The 15,917-nt window shown below is 47.8% G+C and overlaps 2 protein-coding genes across 2 annotated transcripts in view; one reads left to right on the forward strand and one right to left on the reverse strand.

Moving 5' to 3' along the window:
- Nucleotides 1–15,917, reverse strand: part of CORO1A (coronin 1A) — a 77,976-nt gene that overhangs the window by 19,309 nt on the left and 42,750 nt on the right. The window lies entirely within an intron of this gene.
- Nucleotides 449–9,794, forward strand: MAPK3 (mitogen-activated protein kinase 3). Its single transcript, XM_053363569.1, has 9 exons — nt 449–863; nt 2,595–2,777; nt 3,404–3,593; nt 3,757–3,873; nt 4,257–4,371; nt 4,564–4,695; nt 6,996–7,105; nt 7,282–7,420; nt 8,034–9,794. Exons 1-8 carry the CDS (start codon nt 700–702, stop codon nt 7,399–7,401), a joined length of 1,131 nt encoding a protein of 376 aa, XP_053219544.1. The 5' UTR covers nt 449–699; the 3' UTR covers nt 7,402–7,420; nt 8,034–9,794.

Raw genomic sequence — 15,917 nt, forward strand, 5'->3', positions numbered from 1 at the left:
GGGAACCCCTTTTTGCCCATAGGTATCTAGAGTCATTCTTAAACCCAAGTTGCTTTGTTTTTATTGTAAAGATTCTTTGGAGCCCTTACGCCATAGGTAGTAAATAAAGGAAGGCAGAGCTCCTGCCACCGCACAGCTCCATAAATCCAACCGGTGTAGCTTGGCATCTCTCTTTTCAGAATGGAGTGGACTATAAATCGCAATCCAAATGAATACAAAGACGCCCGCAAGTGTATGCAGTATATAGCCTCACTGGGGATTCGAACACGCGACTACAGGGAAAAGGGCGGGCCTTGAAACAAAAGCAAGCGCGTGGTGTCGGGAACTGGATTGGAGGCGAGCTGAGCCAAGAGGCGGGGCCCAATCAGAGCCAAAGGGCGTGGCCCAACGGGACTGAAGCTTGCGCGCGCGAGAGGGTGGAGCATCGCTTTGAGTGGAATGTTATGGGTGCGGCGCTTCCGGGTCGAGTTCTTGACGTCCCAATCCGAGCCAGGCGCGTTCTGGCCCGCAAAACGCTATGAGGCAGGCTGGGCGCATGCGCCCTGAGAGGAACCTCAAGCCGCAGCTTCTGCCGAGCGCATGGGCAGTGGCGGTCTCTCCGTTTCCTCGGCGAGCGCATGCGCGGTGCTGTCGGGCGGTGTCGGTTCCGGGTAAAGCAGCGATAGGAGCGGCTGCAGGAGATTCTCGATCAGGTCGGCCATGGCGGCAGCAGCGGCGACAGCAGCCCCAGGCGGGGCGGGGGTTGTGCCGGGACCGGGAGCGCCGAAGCTGGGAGTGGAGACGGTGAAAGGGCAAGTGTTCGACGTGGGGCCGCGCTACACGGACCTGCAGTACATCGGCGAGGGGGCTTACGGCATGGTCTGGTGAGTGAGCGCGAACCGCGCGGAATGGCCCTGTCCGGGCGCCGTACCCGGGCGAGGAGCCCGAGGCTTGGCTGGCCCACCCGCCGAAAGCGGCCCTCCCGGCCGCCGTAGCCTTTCCGACAGGCTTCCGCCATGTTGCTTCTTAGTTACTGAACTCCGACAGAGGCGCCTGCCGCGCTCTCGACGCTGCTCTCCCCGCCCCGACCCTATCCGCGTCGGCTCCCGTTGCTCCTCCGCTCCAAGGCTCCCCGTTGCACGCGCAGGGCTCTCCTCTCGGCTGCAGCCTTTTCCTGCAGATGCTCTTCTCCCAAACTGCCCTGTGAACTAGGAACGCGCAGAAGAAGCACGCCCTAGCCCTGCCAAGTCATTGTTGTGCTCCGAGCCCCTCCCAGGGACTGGCCCTTGCCGGCCCGCTATCTCCTTGTGCCAATATTTGCCAGCTTCCTTGCTCATGCCTCCATTGTTCGGAGGCTGGCTGGTGCCTTCCTGCTGCTTTCGAAGGGCGCTTCTGTGCATTTTAATACCAAGGTGGCAAGAAGCTTGGTGGTCACAGCCCTGGTGCCCCCTTATCACTGCAGCACTTTGGTGAAGAAGTTGCATCTGACAAACTTCTTGTTGCACGGCTGTTGGCACCAGGGACAAGTCTTGCAAGTTGGAGGCTGGCTAACCTGCCTTCTTGCCAAACCTCTCATTGCCATGTAGTTAAGTAATGCGGGAATGCTTAATGTGATGTCAGCCCCACTCGGTGCTTGCACTTTTTACACCACTATTCCTGTAGGCTCCATAGTTTTGCCAGCCTCGTTAAATGCCATATTGAGACATAGTGTGCTTTTCTAGACTTGGATCGACACTAGGCCTATAGTTTTTATATTAATAGTAGGCTATTCCAATCACTGAACCTTCAGAACTGCTGTATATGTCTCATTTGTGCCTCCAAAAGTTACCCAGGCTAGGGTATTCTTTGCAATATCCTATTGTATGAAACCTAGCCACCATATTACACCCAACAGCTTGGGTCTGGTACGTAAGCTGCCAGTACCTGTAGCAGTCAAACTGCATAACACCTTTTATTCTGAAGTATTCATTATCTCCTCGCTAAGCATCTGATCTTCTAGGCTTCTGTGCTTACACTCCATGTCTTGAGAGCTTTACAGAAGGTATAGGAAACATTTGGCGCTGCAGATGTTGCTGAACTACAATTCCCATCAGCCCCAGCAAGCATAGTCAGTGGCCAGGATGATAGCAGCTGTAGTTCAGCAACATCTGCAGGGCCAGAGCTTCCCTGTACCATGCCACCTAGTGTTGACTCTTTACGTCTCATTCTGCCAGCTCTTGCCAGCTGCCAGTACTTGTGCCAAGTGGTGATAATGGAGCCAAACAGTTGGGTTTTCTAAATAATTGTATCATGCAATTTGTATTGCTGTGCCTGCTATTTCCTCCTCTCTCCCTTATCTTTCTGTCCTTGTATTGATCCTATTGACTTAAGATCCAAAACCTTGGTGTACATTTGGGGCTTTCTGACTGGCTTGCATGGAAGCAGTTCCCCTTGTCAGTTGCTCTTGTGGATCACCAGACTGTTTTCTTCCAATGGGGGAGAGGAGGGGGGGAAAGGCATTTGGCAATTTGGAGAAAGAATGTGTGCAAGCTTTTATACTGAGGAAACGGTCTATGTATGTGCACAGACCCAGAGGTTACCATCTGCATGTGTCTTTTGTCTTCCTTTCCCCACAGCTCTGCCTACGATCATGTCAACAAGATCCGGGCTGCCATAAAGAAGATCAGTCCCTTTGAGCACCAGACGTACTGCCAGCGCACACTGCGAGAGATCAAGATCCTTTTGCGCTTCAAGCATGAGAATGTCATCGGCATCAATGACATCCTGCGTGCACCTACCATCGACCAGATGCGTGATGTGTATCCTTGAAGACCACAGTTGTCCCTTCCAAGCCTGGAAGGGCACCTACGTGAAAATAAGTTTTGATGCCCAGAGGCTGTGGGAGTCACACTGTGATCTGCATAGAATCAAATGTGTGGCTCTGAGGCTTTGGCTGGCACACAGCATAATGATGTGCTGTGGAATTGCTGGGAAAAGATTGCGCCAGCATCTGCATTGGCTTCCTGTTGTCTTCTGAGCGTGGCTCTGGGCGTTGTGCTTTTAATGGGTTAGGGCTAAAATGATCACTTGGATCAAGAATGTTCTTTTAGTACCATGCCTCTGAATAGGTTTACATCACAAGCATGTGAAGAGGCGGTGTTATTAGCTGCATCATTATCAGCGATACATTCTGCTTGGCAGTCATTGGAAGTGTTAGCAACACTCAGTATCTGGCTGGACTACACCTATGAAAATCTAACTCAGCCTGAGGGACAAATTGTGGGTGGCATCATGGGTGGCTCAGCAAGGTGTGTGTGCACTTTATGGTTCCCCCTTCCCCTCCCAAGATGCTCCTTTACGTACAGTACTACTATTAAAGTTGTTTTTCTTGACTGTTGCTCTTGCTCCCTCTTTCCTGGAGGGGGCACCATTTCTCCCTCTGCAGATATATAGTTCAGGATTTGATGGAAACTGATCTCTATAAGCTGCTGAAGACTCAGCAGCTCAGCAATGACCACATCTGCTACTTTCTCTACCAGATTCTCCGAGGGCTGAAATACATCCATTCTGCCAATGTGCTTCATCGGGACCTGAAGCCCAGCAACCTTCTCATCAACACCACGTGTGACCTGAAGGTGGCATTCAGCAACTTTTGCTAGACTCTTTCCTTCCCTCTCCTGCTGACACCAGCTTTCTCCCACCCCTACTCTGCATTTTGCAACCTTAGATTTCTGCTCATCCTGGGTTTGCTACTCATGCCCATCCCCTTTGGGGTCCCCCCCCCCTCTCTCCTTACAGATCTGTGACTTTGGCCTGGCTCGGATTGCAGACCCAGACCATGACCACACAGGTTTCTTGACGGAGTACGTCGCTACTCGCTGGTATCGAGCCCCTGAAATCATGCTTAATTCCAAGGTAAGATAGTCGGAGTGAAGACAGTGATGCAAAGCTCAGTTGGAAGTGAGGTCTCTCAACTTCTTTGGGGGGGGGATTAACATAGGCACGAAAGCAACATGAAGACATTTTCTTAATTTAATAACACTTAGCTCACACCCGCCATATGGGTCTTTATTTTTTCAGTAAATCTGGGGAAAGAGAGATGTCTTCCTGAATCCTGTACTTTTGCTGGGGCCATAGTTTCAGGCTTTCAATGCCACATAAAGGAACCTTAGTTTTCATCCTGTCAGATAGTCACTGTGCAAGGAGAAAGCAGCCTCTTCATGAACTGTGGGCTGGTTATGCATGGCAGGGAAGCCCAGAACCTGGTTCTCTTTCCATGTCTTTTACCCCCTTCTCAGGGCTACACCAAGTCTATTGACATATGGTCTGTGGGCTGCATCCTGGCTGAGATGCTGTCAAACCGACCCATCTTTCCTGGCAAGCACTACCTGGACCAGCTGAACCACATCCTGGGTAAGGGGAAAATATCAGGGAGTAAAGCATTTGGTATTGGAGAGGAGAGGTTTTTGGCACTCGCCATTGAATGGCCAACTCTGCCTCCTTCTTGGTCTCTTATCAGTGCCTGAGGCCTTATTTGTTACAGAACTTGAAAATTATTTTCCCTGTCCAATATAGCCAACAAAGTTCTATCTGCCATCTCTACAGGTATTCTGGGTTCCCCGTCTCAAGACGACTTGAACTGCATCATCAACATGAAGGCTCGCAACTATCTCCAGTCGCTGCCCCAAAAGCCCAAGGTTCCCTGGGCCAAACTGTTCCCTAAGGCTGATCTCAAAGGTAAGGGAGGAAGAAGGTAAAGGGTGTTCAGCCACTTCTGTGTCCCAGCATGCATTGCTCATTGTTGTCCATTTTCAAATTCCAGTGTTTTCCTTACTATTTGCCTAATTATACTTCCCAATATAACCGAAGCCAGAAGTCTTTAAACTCTTTTGTTTCATGCTCACCAGTAACTGCTGGAATGGAAGGGTCCCATTAGCCTGTGCAGGTTGCAGTTTCCCCCTCACTGTTCAAATATAAATGTTGCTCAGCCACCTGCATTTTCACCCAGTGTGACCAGGACTTTTATGTCTCTCATCACTCTTCCCATGAAGGGGTATGAAAATTAGCGTGTCCTGAAATTTCCTTTTGATGCAGCTATTAACAATGTAAGAGCTGTGGTCTTGTTTCTAACTAATAACATAAACACACAGCCACACCCTAGACAAAGCAATGGGACAGGCTATACGTGAATCCAAAGGAAAGTGGATTGTTGGGACTTCAAATAAAAAACACCACAGAGCAGCTTTATGCAGACCTCTAGAGGAAAGCAGGCCAACTGAGAAGCATCTGATTTGAAATAACTCATTCCCTGATAGGGGATGTTCGTAATGTTCTGTGCCCTCAAAACTGAAGATAGGATGAAAGTTCTTAATTAGCATTCAGAGGTAATGCCAATCAAATTGTCAGCTACCAGTAAAGGCGGGCAAAACATAGTGTTGATGCTAATGTTAGACCCCTTGAAGCCAAGACAATTGAGATTGTTGCACTATGCTTATGCTCTGTGCAGCTTACAGTTCCCCAAACAAGTTATAATTCATCCACAAAAAGAAAGAACATTAAAGGTATTTGGAGCTCTTTATGCTGGTTCCTTCTGCTCTCTGGCAGATGGTAGACTTCCTCCAGGGGGCAAAGGGAAGGAAGAGAACAGAGAGAGTTGCTGATGGAGTTGGGGGCTGCCTGATGGTAAATGTTGCAACTCCGAGAAGCTGCCCTTGCCACAATCTGTCAAATTGTTGTAGCCCAATCCTGTGCATGTTTCACTTGGAAGCAACTCCCACTAAGTTCAGTGAGACTTACTCCCTTTAAGTTGAAAAGCAAATAACTCGAGACTTAAAACAGGCAGCAAACAATTTCTTCTGAAGAGCAAGAAACCAGCCAGAGTAGCATTTGGATGTTCTTAGAATACAAAAGTGTGAAAAGACTGTTAGAAGGAGGACAGGTGATAGCTGAGAAGCTAAATGAATTGTCCCTGTTGAGGACATATATGGTGTGTGAGAGCTCTCCTCTATGACAGTGTTTGGAATACATAGCACTAAGGAGCTACGTTAAATCAAGTGAAGATTTCTAGGAGCTAATTGATAAGTTTCAAATTGCAATCGGGACAGATTGCATTTACCTTAGAGTCCTTAAAGACCTTAGATGTTAAAAGCCCAGCAACTTCACAAGTATGTACAACTTGTCAGTGTAAGGCCAATTTTAAAGAAAGGATTCAGGGGTGAATTGCAAATGCCACACCCGTAAGTCTTGCTGTTACAGGTCAGTTGGTAAAATCATTATGAAAGCCAGTTATTAAGTGCATAAGAGATTCTGGGGTTATGGTGAGCAGCTCACTGAAAATATCAACTCAGTGTATCATTGCTGTGAAAAAAAGGCGCTCGGATTTCCCAGGCACGCAAATGTTGAATTAATTAGAAAGGGGTTGAGAATAACACTCTGGTGCCTCTCGGTAAACCTGTAGCAATGCCTGAGCTAGAGGAGTGTCGTTCTGGGCCACGCCCAGGCCAAGCGGGAGAAGGTACAGAAGTGAACAGCCAAGGTGGTCAAGTGAGGTGGCGCATCTTCCCTAGGAGGAAAGAGCAAAGCATGTGGGGCTGGTGGCCGCCAACATAGATCTCATTCAAAGGGGGTAGACGCATTTGCATGGCGCGATTGTGATGTCGGCAGCCGCCCATATTCACAACGGAGAAAAGGAACGTCCACTTCGAAAACAAATACACCTGTGAATAGGCACAAAATGGAGAGAGCTGTTGCTGCACAAGCAGGGCATGGAAGCATCTACCTGGCCATCATTGGAAACGGGATGCTGGGCTAGATGAGCCCTCGGCCTGATCCAGGAGGAATCTTGCTATGGGATGCTGTCGGTGATGCCAGCCACCCTTCATTGCTCTCTGCTGCCACCTGTGGCCAGATTCCAGCCCTGCAACTATTTGCTGGCACAATTTTATGTGTGTGTTTGTGTGCGTGTTTTCTTCCTGTTGCCATCTGCTGTCTGGCTGCTGATACTGCATCCTATCCCCCCCCCCCTTTCCCTTTTTCAGCTCTGGACCTGTTGGACAAAATGTTGACCTTTAACCCTAATAAGCGCATCACGGTGGAGGAGTCCCTTGCCCACCCTTACCTAGAGCAGTACTACGACCCCTCAGATGAGGTGCTGGACGCTTTGGTTCTTGGGGTTTGACTACCGTTCAAGGGGATTTGGGAGCGCAGGGCGAGGAACAAGAAGGCGGGAGTGCAATGGGCTAGGATGGGTGGACTTGGGAAACGAAGGCGTTTGGGGACCAGGATTCCTGGATTTTTACATCTCTCCCTTTGCTCCACGCTTAGCCGGTGGCCGAGGAGCCTTTCACCTTTGACATGGAGCTGGATGACCTGCCCAAAGAGAAGCTGAAAGAGCTGATATTTGAGGAGACAGCACGATTCCAGCCTGGCTACCAGGGGCCCTGAGGGGCTGTTCGGACCACTGGTAAGTCAAACAGCACTGCGGGTCAAGAGGTGGTTTTAGTAAATCTGCCTGACCTTGGGAAGGCCAGCTGTGGGGCAGAAATACGTTGGCCCAAGTTACTCACATGATCGGTGTTGAACGCGGTGATTCTGTAGTGGCTTCTTCCCACTACCAGTTACCTTGTGACACCCCCTTGGTGGAGATTCCACTTCCCGGTACCTGCAGTTCCATGAATGGACTGGGGGTGTCCAACGGGGGGGAGCAGATCCTTGCTGCAAGCTGCTTAAGTTATGAAACGCACATGTGAAGGAACCTGGAGAGAGAGTTTTATCTGAACTTTGCATGTGTATGTGGCCAGAGAAGTTTTATGTTGCCTGATCATTGCCTGCAAATACTTACGCATATACACACACATACACCATCCAGTTGTTGAGGCATTATCAAGACTTGTTAGGTAGACATTTTTGCTATTACAAATTTCAGAAATGCGTGTGTTTGCTATGTGGATGGTTTTGGGTCTTTTCGGTTTCCCCGCTGCAGCTAAGCGGTTTAAATGTTCTGCATCGTGTGATTTGTAGACAGGACTCCTGAGTATTGGTGTCTGTAATCCTCATAGGATCTCTTTTTGTTCCAGGTCTCTGCTTCACCAGGAGATGATTTGGGACTGTACCCAGCTCCCCTACTGGATTTTAGAGGGGAGCACAGGATTCAGGGGGTACCAATTTGGGGGTGCCCCTGTCGACTTGCTGTACAACTGCGCTTTGCTACGTGGCTGTGAACCCTGGTAACCCATCTCTGGACCCCCTTAATGTGATGTGTCAGGGTGAGACCCTGGTGCCCAGGTTGGGGAAGGGGAGGGGAGTACCCTCCCCTACAGGAGGGAAAGGAAATCGGTTTCCCCTGTCCTTTAACCCCTCCCTCAAAGAAATTGAAGGGAGTGGAGTGTCATCTCCTTTTTTGGCATTTTATTGTCTTTGTTAACGAGTTAATAAACTAATGCTGATTTTTTAGCAGGGCCATTTTCTGGTCCCTTGGGCATTATTAACAAAGGGAGTTGAACCTAAATCCTGGCTCCTGGACTCTCGCTCTTGTAATCTACAGAACCACATGACTGTTCCACAACTGGGAACAGAGCCCAAGGGTTCTGACTCTCTCCCCCGCCCCCCACTACACTCCTTGAGAACTCACAGGAGTCCTGGTTCCTCCCTGCGCAAATGGAGGGCATGTATGTGCTGGTTTTTTGTCTGCTGGTTAGTGCCATTTTTCAAACACCTTTCATGCACATCTCTAACCTTAAAACGTCACTGTGGGCAGCAGCTGTTGTGCAGCGCAAGATGAAGATCTTTACAAAGCTTGAAAGGTGTGCCTGTTCGGAAGAGGGGGGAAATGTCTCCCCCTTCTGCTTCTGTGGCTGTGCAGATGAAAAGGAAGGCTTTCAACTTCATTTGCTTCCTCTTTTAAGGCAAGGTTTGTGGTTGTCTGCCTCCCCCTCCCTCCCTCCCTCCTCCCCCTTTCCATTTCGCATCTTGATAAATTGGGCAGTCGGGGTACGTGAACCCATTGACATCCCTCAAGAAACCAATTGGCCTCTGCAACGGCACTGCACTTTTGTCTTCTTGCTGCTACAAACTAACATGGCTGCCCTCTTAATTCCCCCCTCCCTCCACTTTCATCAATGATGTTCTTAAACAATGTGTGCAGAATTTTACCCTCCCCCCCCCCATTTGCCTTGGTCAGATCAAAGTCCAACAGTGATCAGGGGCCTGCAGCTATCAGCAAATATGAATTTTACAAGGGAGGGGAAAGGCTGGGAAGATGACGGACGATCACATCTTGTGTGTCCTGAGGGGACAACCCAGTTGCCCCGTAACAACCAAACTCTCAAGGGGAGGAGGTATTTTGGATATGCGAGCACTAAACCAGGAACAAGCGGCTAGACTGTTGTCTGCTGAAAGTATTGGGAATGAAGCAACCTTGGTTGAAGGCAAAGCTTTTGGGAGGGAGCACTACTTTTTAGATGGACTAACTTCTGGATTTTAAGCCCTCCCATCTCTGTGATGTGCCATTTTGGGGAGGGGGGTACCAGTTTGGATGAGCAAGAACTGCCAGAACCTTCGGGTTCCCAAAGACAGAAATTTTGCAAGCAGAAAAACGGGAATGTGGATTTTGTCTGTTTGTTTGTTTCCTTAGCTTATCTAGTTGAGTGAGGAGGAAGTCTCTGTTCGGACAGTGTTGCCTGTTTGTCCATCCACGATGGCATGCTAAATGGGCTTCCTCCTGGGGCGTGAAATACTATGAGGGAACTTGGATTGAAGGGAAATAATGCCTCCCCATCCCCTCCTGCTTTGAATTGTATAAAAAGACCCTGAAATAAATCATTCCTTTATTCCTTCAATGCCTCATTTTGTCTTATTTTGGAGGGGGAAACATAGGTGCATGTATTTTTAACTGTCTGAGAACTTAAGTTGTTTTTTCCCCAGGAGGGTTTGGGGTGTCGAGAAAAAAAGAAGCTTCGGGCAGACATCTGCCCCTACTAAACATCAAGAATGAAGACTGGCCCAGAAGGAAGACTTGGCTGCAGGACTAGTTTTTCACTTAAAAGTTTAGTCCACAATGAAGATTCAACAGGAACACTTGCATCTCCATTGTACAAGGGGTAGCAGCGCTGCCTTGAGTTCAGTATCTTAATAGACATGACTGTAACAGGAAGGAAGTGGCCTGTGGTGAGAGGGTGCAAAAGGAGTGCTAGGACAGGATATGCTGACAGCGGGGACGGCTGCACGGCTGCAAAATCCTCACCTTTGCCTTGGCTGCTTCCAGTCTTGGATCTTGCAGGCCGTAAACAGATCTCTGTGTTTCTTGAGTTTTATAACAGTGACCAAGGGGCATCGTAAACGTGCCCATAAAAAAAACTAGGTATTTCCAGGATTACAAAAACACACTGGAAAGCAATTCCATTATTTGATAGTCAGAATTCAAAGCTAAAAGAAGCTGCTTACAGCCTCCCATTCCAAGTGCTGCCCTGGAAGTCGCTGCCTTGCAGGCAACCCTTTGTGTACCTTCTAAGTCTACAGTGCTATGATTCTATGCTGGCATGAGGTATCCTCCTTACCTGACTTAGACTGCAACTCACTCGATGATTTTTGTCATGGGATAACGGTTAGTTAGCATCGTTCCAAGCCACAAGGGGGAAGGAGGCAGCTGGAGCTGGTGCTTTTCCTTGTCTGCTCGCTGTGATGGGTTGCTGTTGTCCCAAGTGGAGATGGCGGCACATCAAGCCTGCACACGATGGAGTTGGCAAGTGGCACCACCTTGTCTGCCCCAGAGTTGCTGTCAGCTGAGGTGTAAAGGACAGCAGGCTTGTGGCAGGAGGGGGGAGTTCAGGAGTGAGACAATCCCTGTCCCATTCAGAAGTTATTGAATATTGCCAAAATTTACATTTTTGAGAGCCAACTCTTTCAATCTAAATGTTATTTCCTGTCCCTCATATTTGTTGAATAGTAGCAGCCTCCATTAAGGTATTTTTAAAAATAGGATCATTTAAAAACTTGAGAAAGAAGAGAAAGTTAAACTGAGCACATAGCCTCTTCTGTGGAATAAAATATTAATGTGTACAAGGCCCTTGCAATAAGCTATTCAAACACAGCTGAAGTACTATTCTCTGGGCAACGGGGGGGGGGGGAGAGCTTGCCTTGTTGGCCCTTCGGTGGTGACCCCAACTTAACTAACAAATAAAATGCACATTTTAAAGTGTAGTGGCAATGAGTCACCCCAGTAACAATATTAAAAGCAGCAGGCAATTATCATGGCCAATGGAACACACATTCGTGGAGCATAGGAAGTGATTTGATAGGGTTTCAGATTAGGATCTTTCCAACCCCACCTAGAAATTTCAGGGTCTGAACTGGGACCCTCTGAGTACAAAGCATTTGCCCTATTACTAAGCTATGGCCTGAACAAAGTTTTAAATGGGTTTCCAAAAGCAGATGATGGGCTACCCAAATTTATTGTGGCAAGATGTTCCATAGTGTGGGTGCCATGACAGAAGGCCCTGTTCCATCTGAGGGTTGACTGGGAGTTGGTGTCCTACACAAGAGGCGGCCTCCTTGTGAGATCTGTAACGTGTGCGCTTGTTGATACACAACTGAACCTTGCAAGGCTGGATCTCCCATGCTGCAACAACCAATATGCCAGTGGCCCCAAAACCAAGCAAAGTTTTTTGTCTGTGAGTTGGTGGGGGAAATACATTCCCTTGCAATCTGCATGACAGGCTTGAGCTGGAAAAAGCAGAGGCTTATACCACATCATCTTGGCACTTGGCAGAGTTCTTCCACTGCCACTGAAGCACCCACAAAGGAACATATTTTGATTATGGAAGATTGTTTACCAGATTGCAAATGCAGGAAATGTTTTGCGGTGATCCCTTTGCAGGGCTTTGCCTGCAATTTAATCATTAGCGCACCTCAGATGCCTTCTGAAACACTCTTGACCTGTCTGCCTGCTATTGTGCAATTACCCTCCAAGAGGTATCCAGTACGTATATCACAAAATGGGTGATATAAATACACCATCAATCCCTTCAGCCTTGGGGGGGTGTTAGTTAATCAGCGATACAGGCGTCTGCGTTTGAGTCATACTCTTTCTCCCACCCACCTCTCACCGTCATACCTATCTCATATTCATTGCCAAACTCCAGGAGTTTGTCCTTGCATAACCAAAATAGAAATTTCTCCACCTGTTTCTTACTTAACCCAGTGTGTTGACACCAGGAAAACTAACCATTGGGACATGGGCTTTCAGCTGAGCTGACAAACCTCCTCTCTCAGTGTGACTGTGTGTGGGGGGGTATTCTCCTGGGGTAGGCAAAAGAGACTGTATTGGGCAATTGGTGACTGAAGCTGGCAGCGAGTGTTTGAAAGTTTGAACTAGGAAGTGGCACGTAACTGAAATATATTCAAATTCCTTATTGCTAGGAGTGGTGGGTTTTTCCCCTGAGGCTTTTGTGTACACATGTAGGAGGAGAAGAAAATGGTACAATGAACTGTCAATTTAGACTGGTGGTGGTAGGGGTTGCCATATTTTAAATCTGCTTGTTATTTAGAAAGGAGTCACTGCAAGTAAAAAGCTAGCATACTGGGGAGAGAGGTTGTAGCTCAGCCTGATCAGCTTGTTTTCTACTTGCAGGAAGGTGTTTTTACAGACAGGGGGAATTTTATGAAACTGCAGGTTATAAATACATAAGCAAACATCTGGAGGGCCAAAGGTTCACCACACCTGAGCTTGGTATTACCCCACCTGCAGTCTGGAGTCATGCAGCATATCCTATCACCTCTTATGCTTCATTCAGCTGTGTATTGAGAGCAGTCCTCTGTGTTCAGTTGGAGAGCACTTCTAAGTCTTGGTTGGGGAGTCTGGTGACTAGAATAAAATTATTTAGAAGAGCAGGCCAAAAGACCACTTCTGTGGTTATAGAGCCAGGCCTTCTTCTATAACTTCACCGAAGCCTGAGCCTCTTAGGGAAGCTTTCCATTTGGGCCTGGCTTTCAGTAACTGAGGTTAAAATCCCCCACCTACCACCATTAATTTTTAATTGCTTGTTTTATGTGCACAAATATTTTATTGGCACTTGCCTCAAGTCTTCAAGATGGGGGGGGGGGCGGGGACAGGCTAGAAATATAAATAGGCATCCTATTATGCACATGGTCCATTATGGCAAGAAAGCATTACAATCAGAGGAAATCAAGACAGAAGTTTTTTTTAAGGCATCTGAAATGGCAGCTTGAAGTTGCATGACTCACTTTAGGAAGGGGGGGGGGAGGAAATAAAAGAAAAAGGCTGTGCCTGTGTCCCTGCACACGTTCACCAGTATAGGTTTGTATATTGCACATACTTGGCAGCAGGAGTGATTGTGCCTCTTGCGGCTTCCAGCTAGAAGCAAGCCTACTCAAGGGTCTCTCTGCTTTCTTGGTTTTTGAGAAATATTTAGGGAGCTGCTGCTTTCTGTTGCTTAAGAAAAGCTGAGGGTTGGTAGAGGGTGCTGCATAGCGACTGCTGGGATGTAACTGCTTCAAGAAACCCCACAGCTATGAACCAGTGTGGTAGCCTTAGGCAAGTGACTCACTCTTCTCTCAGCCCCTACAGTTCCAGTATGAGGGTGGTAACTATGGAGAAGGGCTGTAGCTCAGTGGAAGAGCAGATATTTCGAATGCAAAAGGAGCTCTGGTGGCTCCCGGCAGGGCTAGGCAAAGCCCAGTTCTGAAACCCCCTCCTAAAAAAAAGACGTGCGTGGCACTGTGGGTTAAACCACAGAGCCTAGGACTTGCCGATCAGAAGGTCAGCGGTTCGAATCCCTGCGACGGGGTGAGCTCCCGTTGCTCGGTTCCTGCTCCTGCCAACCTAGCAGTTCGAAAGCATGTCAAAGTGCAAGTAGATAAATAGGTACCGCTCTGGCGGGAACGTAAACGGCGTTTCCGTGCGCTGCTCTGGTTCGCCAGAAGCGGCTTAGTCATGCTGGCCACATGACCCGGAAGCTGTAGGCCGGCTCCCTCGGCCAATAAAGCGAGATGAGCGCCGCAACCCCAGAGTCGGCCACGACTGGACCTAATGGTCAGGGGTCCCTTTACCTTTACCGAAAGAGAAGGTGCCAGGGAAGAGTAGTCAATGCTGAGCTCAGGATTGGGGAACCTTTGACCCTCCAGGCACTTACGCATTTATAATCTGCAGTTTCATAAAAAATCTATCAAGGCAGTATACAATTATAATAATAAATATCAGCAAAAGGTACCTGTTACGGAAATTAGGGGGGGCACATCTTTAAAGTTGCTAAATGTTACAAATTTTATGCATAAATGTATCCTTTCGACTTGACAGCTCAGGGAAGTTACCTAGCTTTAAAAATCATATAAAATCTACTCCTTTGCCAGTTTCTTTCATTCCACCGCCAATTTGCTTCATTGGCCAAGGACTTGGAAACCACTTGGTCCCCGCCATAATCCCTCAAGCGGGAGGTCACATTCTGGCAGGAAGGTACTCATAGGTGTCAATCGCTGGGCAAAGGCACTCCTCTGGACTTGCCCAGGTGGCAGATTATGCAAATCAAAATTTTATCGCCCCTTTGTAGTAGGTGCTTAGAATGTACTTCCCAATACATATCCTGTATCTGCCTGTTGCCCCAACACATTCCTCCTATGCTTATCATGTATAACCCTCCCCTTTTCGGATGTAGCAATGATGTAGTGATGATGCTTAATGAACTGTATGCTGGGATAAGATAGAAACTTTAAAAAGTCCTTGTCACCCCATCCTCGGGGTTCAAAATTCCTCTTTGAACCTGTTGCGCAATAAACTTTGGTCTACAGCTATTTGCTGGACACCTTCCTTTACTCTGCAGGGACCCGCGGGCTCTGCCCAATGAGCTGGGTGACTGAGTAGCCTCGCACCTAAATTTTACCATAACAGTATCCATTAAAAATAAATAAATACTGATTGATTAAAAAAGAGGGAATGCATCTTGCAAAGGCCTGCCTAAACTTTTCTAGTAGATGTCTGAAAGAAGGGTGGTTCCTCCCAAACCCCTACTGGCAAGGAGTTCCACAGGGCAAGACCTGTCACACGAAAGCCTCAGACCCAAGCAAAGGCCACCTGAACCTCAGGGGTTTGGGGGAAAGCACCAGAAGTGCCCCCTGAGAATCTAAGTGATCAAGGCAGAGCGTAAGGGATCTCATAATCTTTAAGGTACTTTGTAAGACAAGCACCTTGAAAGTGTTGCTGAACTACAGCTCTCGTGAGCCCCAGCAAACATGGTCAATGGCCATGGATGCTGGAAGTTGTAGTTCAGGAACATCTGGAATGGCAAAGGTTCTTCACTCCTGACTGAGATGAGCCAATGGTCCAAGTAAGGTGCTTTCCTATGACCAACCCTACAGGATCGTGGCAAGGATAACTGGGGTATGTAAAGTGCTCTGAACACTCCTAAAGCACACTGTTCCGGCAGCAGTGAACAAGGTGATGATAACCAAATTAAGGACAATTCTAAAGCATGCTTAGAGATTTGCATCTCCCTCAGAGGAAATGGGAATGGGGTGCGTCAGATGTCTTCCTCTAGCATGTGTACAGCTGACATTATCCAAAATATCTAAAAGTCACCAGTGAATAGGGAAAAGTGAGCAGGGACTGACTCACATGAAAGCAGGAGAGCAGAGAGGAAGTATGTTGTTGTTTTTTAAAAAAAAAGTTAACAAGCAGCTGGATGCACATCAATAAAATGTTTTATGTTTGGAGATTTTAATCTAGACTCATGCAAAGGTCTTGGTTAGGCAACAATGTTTGTCAAAGCAGGCTGAAACTGATGCAGGGAAAAGCAGTTTGGGGAGGAAACTCCCACACTGCGTGTTTATTTTATTTTATTTTATTGAAAGCAAAACCCACACTTTTTGAGAAAGGAAACTCTCCCCCCCATTTAAATTATTTCACCTCTGACTGATTGTTTACATTTATAGATCTGTTTTTGAAAGCCTCT

Source organism: Podarcis raffonei, chromosome 13, assembly GCF_027172205.1.
Source record: "Podarcis raffonei isolate rPodRaf1 chromosome 13, rPodRaf1.pri, whole genome shotgun sequence".
In the NCBI taxonomy this organism is placed as follows: Eukaryota; Metazoa; Chordata; class Lepidosauria; order Squamata; family Lacertidae; genus Podarcis; species Podarcis raffonei.